The 12,670-nt window shown below is 39.1% G+C and overlaps 1 protein-coding gene across 4 annotated transcripts in view; it reads right to left on the reverse strand.

Moving 5' to 3' along the window:
- SH3D19 (SH3 domain containing 19) overlaps nucleotides 1–12,670 on the reverse strand; it is a 105,938-nt gene that overhangs the window by 44,803 nt on the left and 48,465 nt on the right. For 3 of the 4 annotated variants that reach the window (XM_014543869.1, XM_014543872.1, XM_014543871.1), the window contains exons 3-6: nucleotides 11,535–11,577; nucleotides 9,427–9,565; nucleotides 9,135–9,297; nucleotides 7,420–8,424 (exon numbers count right to left, since the gene is read on the reverse strand). In XM_014543869.1, coding sequence (XP_014399355.1) covers nucleotides 7,420–8,113 — 694 coding nt within the window. In that variant the 5' untranslated portion in view covers nucleotides 8,114–8,424; nucleotides 9,135–9,297; nucleotides 9,427–9,565; nucleotides 11,535–11,577. The remainder of the gene's footprint in view (nucleotides 1–7,419; nucleotides 8,425–9,134; nucleotides 9,298–9,426; nucleotides 9,566–11,534; nucleotides 11,578–12,670) is intronic. The other variant, XM_014543870.1, reaches the window with a different exon arrangement.

A 12,670-nucleotide genomic window follows, 5' to 3' on the forward strand; every position in this document is an offset into this window, starting at 1 on the left:
TTTCCAGTTGCTGCTCTGCTTGGGTATTTTTTCCTACCTTGTCTTCTAGCTCACTGATGCAGTCCTCCACTTCTTCTAGTCTACTGTTGATGCTTTCTATTGTGTTACTGCAGCGATGTCATTTTTCATTTCTTCTTGGTACTTTGTCATTTCCTCTTGGTTCTTACAAATATTGTTGAGTTTGTCTTCCATCCTTTTCAGCGTCTTTATGACCATTGCTCTGAAATTTTCCTCTGACATATTGCTTGCCTCCATTTTGTTTACTTCCTTTTCTGGTGATTCCTCCTTTTCTTTCGTATATGCACTGTTTCTTTGTCTTCCCATGATCTCTCTTCTCTGGATGTCTGGTTATGTATCTCTCTCTGTCCTGTGTTGACTTAAAGGCACAAAATACAACACAACAAGACACAATGCACAGGGCACCACACACAAATATATTCACGATACTAATAACCCCAAATAAAGGTGACATATCCCCAAATAAAGGTGACCACCAGAGAAAAGAGAACTAGGGAACAGAAAAGAGTGCAAAAATGATATTGAGAAAAGGAAAAAATGTAAGAGAGAAAAGAAAGAGAAGAAAAAAGAAGGGGGAAAATATATGTATATGGGGAGAAAACAAAAAAACCCCAACAGCTAATCCAAAAAATGCAAACAACAAACACTCTGAGATGAATGCAAACAACAAACAACAACTAATCCAAAAAATGAAAACAACAAACACCCAGCTGAATCTGAGGAGGCAGAGCTCTCTCTAGGCAATCTCTGACCTTTCCATCCACGGATTGCCTCACTAGCAGTGTTTAATTCACCAATTCCAGGTGGGTGTTGTTCAATTCAGTTGTTCCTTCTATCTGCTCTGTGAGAAGGCGCAGGGCTTGTCCATGTATTCGGCGCTGCTTTGTCTCCCCCTGGACAAACTTTTTAGGCGCCCGTGGCCAGGGAGGCTGGAGTCTCAGTGGTTGTGGGTTCACAGCTGAGGCAGCTGGTCCCTGGGAGATGTGGTTGTTGGGTCCCGGGAGGTATCCGAAGTCTCCCCAGTTGAAGGTAAGGCTGGGCTTCTGATCACAGCTGCTCTCCCCTTCAAGATGGCGTGGTCTCTGCGGCAGAGCCAGCTGCTGCAGGAGAGATTTCAGCAGTAGTAAAGGCTGCCCGGCAAGGGGAGCCTGGTCCACCAGTCCCCAACAGTGCTGTGGAATATAGCTGACGCACACTCATAAATACAGACACTCCCCGCATGTCCACACACTCTTCTTTCCTTCTCTCACTCACACACTATCTTGCAGCCTGTCCCATCGGCCGCCATCTTGGATCCTTCTACTCTTTATCTCTTTTCATGAGAGGGCACCTCCCCCTCCCCCAAAATGCTAGTGGACAACATATCGAGCAAAGATAGCATTCATGTTTGGGGACTCCAAGCACTGCCAGGTAGGAAACTGGATCAGTGGGACTATTAAAATGTTGAAAGTTCAAAACTTGGAGGTATCACGCTACCTGATATTGAATTATATGACAAGATTATGGTAATCAAAGCAGCATGGTAATGGCATAAAAATAGATACAAAGATCAATGGAACAGAACAGAAAGTCCAGAAATAAATCCACACCTATATGGAGAATTAATGTAACAATGGAAGCAAAGGTCTAACCATTACGCTGTACACATGAAACTAATATAATATTGAATGTCAACTGTAATTGAAAAAAAAAATTTTAATGTTTAAAGTTCATAACTTTTTGCCAGTAGTCTCACTTTTGGAAATTTATTCCTCAGAAACAAAAGCACTAGTAGAAATGAAAATGTTTTTTAGGAGACTTTACTGCAGCATTTTTTGTTGTGGCAAAAAAGAAAAAAAAAATTCCCAAAATTTGAAAACAAATAAAACAACCTGCTTGTCCATCAATAGGGGAAATGTTGAATCAACTGTGATGCACTCAGGCAGGTATAAGGACACAAGGAGTTAGACTTACATCTACTGGTCTGAAGAGAAGTCCACAAATCTCATTGTTAAATGAAAAAAAGCAATCTGCTGAGTAATATAGTACATTAAAATTTTTTATAAAAAGCTGGAAAAAGCACATGCATATATAAATATATATGTTCATAAGCTTTGGTTTGGAATGTCTAAAGGCACAGAAGGCTACATATAACATTGTTCCCACTGGTTAGTCTGGGGATTTGGACAGACTTAGAGGGAGATTAATTTGTATATTTCACTAAATGTTTATATTGCTTGAGTTGTTACAGCAAATATATGTTATTTTGTAACTTCAAAAAATCCGATAAAATAAATTCACTATCAAGAAAAAAGTTGTAACACCCCTCTCAAACAAACAAAGTAAAAACCATTTAAAAATAAGGGGAAAAAAAGCAAAAACTCTTGTCCCTTTTGTTGCTTTTTCAAGGCAATAATGGCCATAAAATTTTCCACAAAGTAACTAGAAAAATAAAAATTCTATATATTTTTTTCTTAATGTTCCAGAAGTGCTCTTACCGCAGCTTTGCCGAATTATCCCCATGTGTAGAGTTGGCCTGTTGTCTCACCCTGCTCCTGCACCATCTAAATGTATAGGCACCTGTGGCTGGTGAGGTGCTGTTTGTTCCTAGGCTGTTCTGTTCTTGGTGTGGAAAAAAGCGATCATGTATGGTTGATAGCAAATATTTGAGAATAAAAACATCTCAAGTTTTCCAGCTGAGAAGTAAACTTGGCACCACAGAATTACTTATTTACAAACACTTTTAAAGTACTTACTCTGTGCTCGAGGTTATTCTGGTTCCCTTGAGTTAGGTACAAGTATTATCCCCATTTTACAGATGAAGTAACAGAGGTACAGAAATCACCCAATAGAGAAGTAGCAGAGCCAAGCTTCAAACCCAGGAGTCTGCTTAGAGTTAGTATCAGTTGGGGTTCTCCAGAGAAACAGAACCAATCAGGATTGGCTTATGTGATTATGGAGGCTGGCAAGTTTGATATGTATAGGGCAGGCAGGCAGGAAGTGATACTGAGGTCTTAAGACAGAATTTCTTGTTCCCCAGGGAAACCTCAGTTTTTCTCTTAAGCCTTTCAACCGGTTGGATGAGGCCTATCCACATTATCAAGGAAGTCTACTGATCGTAGATGTTAACCACATCTACAAAATACATTCACAACAACACTTACAGATGAGTGTTTGAATAACTGGGTACTATAGCTTAGTTTTGATGCACAAAAACTAAACATCATGGGGCCCATATTTTTACATGTTGGGTCTAAGATTTACAATAAACTAAAGGTAATTTAGTAATGGGCTACTCCATTACAAAATAGTGCTCCTCACCTAATTTAAAATAGAATTTGAATCTCTTTTTCAATTCAAGTAGCTTCTAGCACAAAATAGTGCTTCAAGTAAGTGTTCAATAGATAATATTGAAAGAACGAGCAACTGAATTATTTAGGTGATATTTTATAAGACTTTCCAGGCATTGAAACCTCTGGCTCCCCTTTTAAATTTAAAATCATTTTGCTCAAGTGACATACAGGTTTTATGAATGAAAAATGGAGAATGTCTGCATAAAAATTCTCTTTTTGATACTATTCCTCAGTGATCCTATTTAATGGGAAATAATGCAGATATATATTTTTGAATTTGTCTAAATTAGACAGACTTAGTTCATAATAATTAGCTCTTATTTGTAACCTGGAAAAATATAACTCCTTTTTCAAAGGAAAAAGAAGATTTGCAAGCTAATCATATTCTCAGAGTTCTGTGATCCAGAAAGGGTTAAGAACCGCAGTGCCACAAGTCTCTCCATCACAGACTGTTTGCTCTGGCTTCTCCAGAAAAAACACAAAGCATCTCCAAAAGAATCTTTCATCTAAATCTCAGGAAGGCCAATGGCACTTTTCTCTACTTTTATTTGCAGTGTTATTCTGCCCTCCTTCAAGCCCCTCACACACATAACCAATTATTCTCCACCTGCTGCCAAACTAGCAAGCGGCTTTACACCTGTATCCGCATGCTTTTCATTACTGGGTAGAGAAAAACATTGATGATAATGTAGTTTTCTGCCCATTACCTGTCTCTAATAACATGCTTGTCATCATAATTAGTTTCACCATCCTTGGCTTGCTTTTCTGTCATTTCTTTCCCTTGAGTTCTGTTAATACCAGAAATTGACTGCTACATTATTATTCTGGTCTGTGTAATGGGGCTGACAGCAGAAGTATTCTGCCTTTTTGACAACTGGATATGATTGGTAAAGGTGTGAAGAGGAACTGCTAATACTTCTCAGCTCTATTATATTAACCTGGAAGGCATTCTACCCATGAAATGAATCCAATATTAAACTGTCTGTTTTACGAGTTTTTCTTTAATAAATTTTCTAATCTTTACAATGTTTTCATAGTTTCAGTATTTTTTGATCTCTATTTCCTGAGATTAATATGGCAACTTCATTATATGAAAACTGTTTTATTAGATTTTCTTTATTTTTCAGAAAAGAGAAAGAGAAGGAAAGACATATTTGTGAGTTTCTCGCCTTTATCCTGTGTTCCTCTCCCAGTTTCTGGCTGATGCTAGGATGATTAAGCAAGGTTTCACAAAGAGACATAATCCAAAGACAGTGCTATTGATATGCCATCAAAAAGTCACAAAGTCCGGAAAAACAAAAGTCACAAAGTCCAAATAAAAATAAATAAATAAACCCTCTACATGTTGAGGAATTCAGAGATGATCCTGGAGGGCAATAAGCAAAGAAGTCACAAGGTCCAATGTACACTCTAGAAATATTGCTTGGGTAGCCATAAGATGGACGATGCTGCATTTGTGGAAGGAGGAGAGACTCAACTGAGGAGGCCACTGCAGTGATTGGGGCATAAAGGCCTAGGACAGGGCAGTAGCAGGAGGGATGGAAATGAGAGGAAGATTCAATCACTATTCAGAAGGTAACGCAGCAGGAGTTGGTAACTAATTGGATGTGAAGGGCAAGAAATAACAACAACTACCACTTAATGAGCACTTCACATGTTTCAGATCATAGGTAGGGCTTTCCTTCATAATCACATGTATCCTTGAAATACCTTGAGGAGTATTATTATCATGTTTTATAGATGAGGAAACCAAGGTATTGTGGGATTAAGTAAATTGTCCAAAGTCATATGCCAATTAAGTGGTAGACCCAGACCAGTCTGACTCCAAGTCCAAACAACTAGCCACTGAGTGACAGGAAGACTCAAGGGTATCTCTAGGATTCTCTAGGGGAGGCTGGGAGTCTGACAGTATCACTACGTGAGGAGCAGAATATAGGAAGAGGTGTTCAGTTCAGTAAAACTCCACAGTCAAGAGCAATGGCTAAAGTCAGGCAGGGCAAGCAAGTTACACATTTTGCTAAAAGACTGCCTCAATAATTAAACGTTGTGCAATGAAACAGAAAAGGCTCAGGATGAAGCATGAGACTGCATTAATGTTGAATGTATGTTTTTGACCTTTGTTTTTTGAAGATGACTGTAATTATCTGCTTAATGACACAGAAATAGTCTCAACAATTATTAACTAAGTGCTATCCCCACAGAATCTAGCAGGTTCTATAAAAGGAGGCATTTCTTTGGCCTAAACAGTTTCTACCCCTTAAACAGCTTGCTGCTGTTGAATTTACCCACCCCTGTCCTACCTTGAACCTTGTAACACCAAAAAGGTTTAAATAAGAAAATGGCATAACCAAGACTTGAAAAGTTTTTAATGTATTGCCTAGTATCAGTGGTCGGCAAACTGCAGCTCGTGAGCCACATGCGGCTCTTTGGCCCCTTGAGTGTGGCTCTTCCACAAAATACCACGTGCAGGCGCGCACATACAGTGCAATTGAAACTTCGTGGCCCATGCGCAGAAGTCGGTATTTTGTGGAAGAGCCACACTCAAGGAGCCAAAGAGCCACATGTGGCTCGCGAGCCACAGTTTGCCAACCACTGGCCTAGTTTAAGGCTTCATGGAAATGTTGGGTAGCAATACGATATAGTGAAAAATAAACTAGACTTAGAATAAAAAGATTGAATGCCCTGGCTGGGTAGGTCAGTTGGTTAGAACGTCAGCCTAATGTACCAAGGTTGCAGATTCAATCCCCAGTCAGGGCACATACAAGAGTCAACCAATAAATGAATAAATAAGTGGAACAACAAATCGATGTTTCTCTCTCTCTCTCTCTCTCTCTCTCTCTCTCTAAACTCTCTCTCTCTCTCTCTCTCTCTCTCTCTCAACTAAAAAAATATTTTTTTCTAGAATAAATAGATTGAGTATGAATTCTGCCTTGGAAAACTGTAGTTTTATGACACTGGGCAAATCACCCATGGATCTCTCTCAGCCTCATTTTCTTCATCTGAAAATTGAGGCTAATGATAGCTTACAGAGGGTTTCTGTAAGTATTCAATTAAATAATAGATGTCAGGGTATTTAGTACAGGGTTTGGAACACTGCAGAAACTCAATATATTCCAACAGCTTCCCTTCTACTCCTTATGAGAAAGAGGCACGGTACATGTTGTGTGTATGATAAATATTTAATAAATATGTATTTGTTATCATTTAAAATACACCTATGCTGTGCAGAAGCTGGTTTTGAATCAGAGTTTATACCACTGATGCATGTTAAACATTTTTACAGATGACAACTAACCTTTTGAAAATACTATTAAGCTTATATGATCAAAAATTCTACCCAAATAAGTAAACAGCAGTAAAACAAATCTTATTAATGACAGGCAGAGCAGCTTAGTTTGACAAATCAGACATAAGCTTCACCATCACACCCTCTTGCTGAACAGTGTGAGGGGAAAAAAAAAACACTCCTCTGCCTCTTGAGAAATTTAATTGTCCTGATCTTGGCAGGAAACTTTTAACTATTGTATTTATTTACAAAACAGCATTCTCAAGGGAAGAGTTTATATAAAGATTATGGGGAAAAAAAAATGCAGCATATGGCTGGGTTCTCACTTCTTGCATTGGTCTTGCCAAAGTCCTCCCCAGGGCTGGCCCCTCTCCAGGCACTCCCAGCAGGGCTGGTTCAATCTCAGGAGCCCTTCCAGACCCACTGCATGACTTCCCATGTATGGGAAGTTTCCCTGCTTCCTGCTCATGTTTGACTCTCCATCTGCCAGAGTAAGGGAGCCGGCCCACATCTGGTTTGGTCCCTCATCCCAGGCTTGGATAATAGTAATCAACGTGTGTGTCTCCCTCGTTCTCTGTCTCCATCTTCCCATTCCGTATTTTCCCTTTCCTCCCTCTTAATTTCCATCTTCCACCCAGCTCCATGTTTTTTAATTTCTCTGTGTTTCTCCCTCTCTCTACACATACACATCTCAATAACCTATGTACTGGAAACTGAAACAGCAAGTGCCATTCAAGAGACCCTATGAGTTTAGATTCCCCTCCACTTCTGACTTTTACTCACCCAGAGCCATCTCTGAACCAAGAGAGTCTTCAACCACATTCCCAGGTGGGATGGGTAAAACATCATCATCAAAGCTGATGAGGTCGATGTCCCCCAGAGGCTTGCTTTGCAGACCTGGGGCTGCGGGGTTGGCTGAGGCTCCTTCACCCAATGACCTGAATGCTTTGGCTTGTGATGCCACTGGGGGTCGGGGAGGAACAGTGACTGGTTTCAGCAAAGCGGCAGGGCAGCTGGGGTTTTCTGAGGAAACTGATTTCTTCGGCAGCAAAGGTCGAGGAGCAGGAGTTGGGACTCTCTTCCTGCCATCAGGGCTCTCAACCACGGGCCCTCCCCCCAGAGTCTCAGGATTAACACTTCGTGTAAGGCCAGGGTTTGGTTTCTTTGGCAATTCAGGTTTGGTTACTGGGATGCTCCCTACTTCTTGCGGTGGAGAGTGTGGGGTGGGCCCTTCCCCTGAGGCCACCTTGCGTCTGTTTTCATTCCAGGAGTCCAGTTCTCCAGAAGCTCTGTTAGCAGCTGGTTTGGGAGCCACAGAGGGTTTCCCTGAGGGAACAGCAGGCCTTGGGGGGAGTGAGCGGGGAGCAATCTCTGGTTTCTTGGGCAGCTCAGAAGTTTCAGTATTTGTCTGACTATCCAATGCTTTGATCCTTGAAACAATACTATTTTGGCTTCGTTCTGTGTTCATAATGTTCATCCCTGCCTGACTGTCCAAGTCGTTGGTATTGTCCAACAGAGACTGGGGTCGGCTTGGGGCTGACTCCTCTTCGGTGGCCGCTGAGCTGATTTTCTGGAGATTCTGCCCTTTAATGTGAGAATCTCTGGCTACTGGTCTGAGGTTGCTTTTTGATCTTGGTTTTGGCACTGGACATCTTGTAGCATTGGAGTTTTCTGGACAAGTGTGTTCCTCAGAAATGTCAAAGACTATTAAAGGTGCCACATTTGTGGGAAGATCACTGGCTGAGACCCCTGGGGCAGGCTGAAGAGGTTTGAGAGGTGCCTGCAGTGCTGATAAGATCAAAATGAACAAAAATAAGTTGCAACATTATAATTTAAAAGAAAAACATAATAGAAGATAAACAGATTTTTAAAGATATACATGTAGAATAGCAAGAGAATTTGGTTCTCTCAATTAGTAAAAAGTAATTCCCAAATCAATGTGGAAATGTTTATACTCAGCTTTCTGCACAGTGTTCAAATTATATTTATTCATATAAGAAACATTCATTTTGTAATAATTTAAAACACAGTTAAATTTCTGATTCTCAGTAGACTTATCACACAAATCATTTCTCTCTCGCTGTCAAAATTCTAATGATTCTTGCTTTACTTTTCCAAAGTAACTTATTTCCGTCTGTTATCCTAATACAATGCATTTAAAAAGCCTAACAGGGCAAACACCTTTAGCATCCTATCAAGTTTACATTGCTAAATACAACATCCTTCTCGGTGGGAATAAAGGGCATCAGCAGTAATACCAACCATGAGTTAAAGGATGTTTTGTGTTATGAATTAGGGTGAGCCCAAGGAAATGGGGCTTTGGGTCCTGAGAATGAACTATTATAATCATAGCAAATCCAAATAAAGAAAGCACACATGATCACACTGACTGGGAAGCAGAGCTCAATAAATTATGTATGAATTGAAAATTATTTTTAAGACTAGAGCCTACTGATTACTTTCCTAGAACCAGGTCAGAATTAGGGGAGACAAATTACTTGCATTACTTTGAGGCAGGTGGTTGTCTATTTCTTCTGAAAAGTCAGTCTGAGTTGCAGAAGTAATAGTGTGCCTTGGAGAGGCAGCAGCATTATTGTTATTTGTAGTATTAACTTGAACTTGGTTGATTTCTTTTATGACTTGTTCATAAGATGGTGGGAGCTACAAAATAATGAATGAAAATTTTAGACATCTATGGATGACAGCCAACATGTTAACACTCTCACTGTTCTAATATTTGAATTTCATTTTAAACATAAAATGCAAAGAGATAACAGGGTACTTATTCACCTCAGCAGGAACCAGCTCACTGGGCCTCCAAGGGCCTGCTGCAGAGGGTGGGGGAAATCCCAATCCTGGGGCTGGGGCTCCTGGAAACCATGAGGCTGGCCTCAGTGGCTCAGCTGCCACAATGGTGATCTCCGGGCGCCTAGCAGACAGAAGCCTCAGTGAGATTTTGCAAGTTGGTAACAGGCTATAGTCTATTTGCAAATGTTCAAAGCTTCATGAAAACAACTACCACCCAAACAAGTTACATAAGAACTACCGCAGTCACAGAAATGACATGTACAGTCTCTAACAGTACACCCAGGCAGGCTTCAAGGGATCAAATGGCAGCCATCCTCTATGAGTTTGGGCACAAAAAGTTAGAGATGTACCCTAAGCACACTTAGCTCTGCCTTGGTTGATAAGAATATGGACTAGGTAAGGTCCATACAAACTCTTTATTCCAGGGCTCTGCTATCTAGCCTATAGACAAACATAAATATACCATAAGTAGAAAAGTGCATGGGTCAAATAGAATTGTTTAGTTTTCTGTTATTATAAAGTATAAACTCAAAAATGATACCATATAAATAGAATACCTTCTTCCTCCTCACTCCACCTCTGTCCCAATTCCAAGTTATCTTTAAGCATTTAGAGTTCACATGTTCATTTCTAGACCCTGATGTGTGTGTCTGTGTTCCTTGTCAGTTTTGTACACGAATTTGATGATTATTCTTTAACACTGAGGAGCCATAGTAATTTAGGCACATGGCTTCTTTCATAATTTTCTTAACCTGATTATACAGTTTCATGTTTAAATCTTACCTTCAACCTGACTTCCTAACAAATACCAACTCTGAGCTGATCAATCACCTCTCTGAGCCTCAAGTTTCTGTTCTAACAAATAATGACGAGGATACCTGCTCTTCCTTTTTCTAGCACTCTATGCCAAATAAAAACAAAACCAAAAAGCACTATCATTATCAAAACTGTGTATAGCCTGGCTGGTGGTTGAGCATCAACCTATGAACCAGGAGGTAACAGTTCAATTCCTGGGCAGGGCACATGCCCAGATTGCGGGCTCATTCCCTAGTGTGGTGGGATGTGGAGGCAGCTGATCAATGACTCTCTCTCATCATTGGCGTTTCTCTCTCTCTCCCTCTCTGAAATCAATAAAAATATTAATAAAATAAACACCCTCCCCCCACCCCCAACCCCATGTATAGACACACTCTCATGCTAGCTTGTGAAACGGTGGAACCTGCTTATTAATTACATTTGAATGGCAGTACCTAAGAACCTCTGCTTATAGCTTTTGTTTAACTAAATAATGAGTTACTAATTAATAAATTTTAACCACTCTACATGCATTAATCCGTATAACAACCTTACAAGGGAGGTCTGGTTTGTACTGCTTTAATGATGGGGATATTGAAGCGAAGAAGGGTTACGTAGCTTGCCAAGGTCACATGGTGAGAAAGTAAAGTCATGATTTGAACTTGCATAATGTCTCACTCTAAAGTCTTTGTTCTTCATTCCCAGGTACCATACCCTAAGAAATCTGAAAGCATGGAAGCTGTTTTATAAAAATCTATCCATTTATCCACCTGCTAACCCATCCATTCAGCCCTCTATCTGTCTATTTGTCCTTCTTTTTGTGTATTCAGTGACCTTCTTCCCTTTCTCCAGCCAACCATCTAGCCACTTATGCATTCAGCTATCTATCCAGCCTGCCTGCCTGCCTCTTTTCCTTTCTTTATCCTTCCACTCAATTTCCTATCCTGTCATTCATCATTTATCTATGCAACATGTACTAAGTAGCTATGAGGTACAAAGCACTCCTTTGAAGCAGTTCCGATAATGCTTTATAGATAGTAGTTGCTTAATAAACATTTTCAAATTGATGTCAGTAAATAATTAGTCTCAAAAGAACACTTTTAGGCTTGTATTGCTTCTCCTCTCAACCAAAGTCTCTATCATTCAAGCTTATAGATTAATTCAGGAAATGTATTGATGAGGCAGAATGTTATAATACACTGCTTATGAAAGAGAAATATTTAACTTGCTAACCGATAAAATTTTTATTTCATTATGAGCAGAATATATACCCTCTATTATAAATATAACCATACCTCCTATCTCGATGAAGCTCACTCTGTAAAGAAGTCCGAGAAGCTATAAAAGAAAGAATACATTGATGTAGTACAAAATTAGTATATTCAATAAAGGTTTAAATTTTTATAGGGTATATTATTGAAAAAATAGCTTATACTTGATATCATATAGAATTATGGATTTTCTGAAGGATTAAAAATAACTTCCATTTATTTTTTGCAAATCTTTTAATCACATCTTATATTTCTTTTATAATTAGAAATAAATTATAGTTATTAAAAACCAGTAGCTAATAAATGATATATTTCTATATACTGAATTATAGATACAGATATAGAGACATAGGATAGTGCCTTAAAGAGAATGTTTTGATAAGGATAGAAGAAAGAAAGAAAGAAAGAAAGAAAGAAAGAAAGAAAGAAAGAAAGAAAGAAAGAAAGAAAGAAAGAAAGAAAGAAAGAAAAGAAAGAAAAGAAAGAAAAGAAAGAAAAGAAAGAAAGGAAGAAAGAAAGGGAGAGAATATAAAGGTATTTTATACCTGAATTAGGTTTAGAGGGAATGATATCTAAGAGGAACATGGAGAAAAAGCAGAATGTATGTATTTTAACAACCATAGTAGAAAAGCAAATCAAAATGATCTTTTCATATGGTATCAAGTTAAGTATAGCATATATTTGAATTCATAAGATAGCATAGATTTCAAAAACCCTCCAAAGCACATTCTGGAGTTCTGAAAATAAGTTAATGAATGAACAGAGGGAAAAAAGATAGCTATAAATAGAAATTGCATGACAAGAGCATTATAATTACATGAAATAACAATGGGCAGAAAACTTTGTTACATGTCTATTCTGATCTATGACTATACTTTTATAAAGTTTTTTTTATAACTCTATTGTAAAGAGAATAAAGGTGGTTAAATTTTCATCAATTTTCTAACTTTTCTGGAGTTTTATAGTCTTTGTTTTAGTACCTAAATTAAAAAATAATGAATACAAGAACTGTCCAAATCACTTTTATAAACATACTAGAGGCCCGGTGCACAAAAATTTGTGCACTCGGGGGGGAGAGGGGGTCCCTCAGCCCGGCCTGTGCCCTCTCGCAGTCTGGGACCCCTCGGGGGATAACGACCTGCTGGCTTAGGCCTGCTCCC

Source organism: Myotis brandtii, unplaced genomic scaffold (genome assembly GCF_000412655.1).
Source record: "Myotis brandtii unplaced genomic scaffold, ASM41265v1 scaffold34, whole genome shotgun sequence".
Classification (NCBI taxonomy): domain Eukaryota; kingdom Metazoa; phylum Chordata; class Mammalia; order Chiroptera; family Vespertilionidae; genus Myotis; species Myotis brandtii.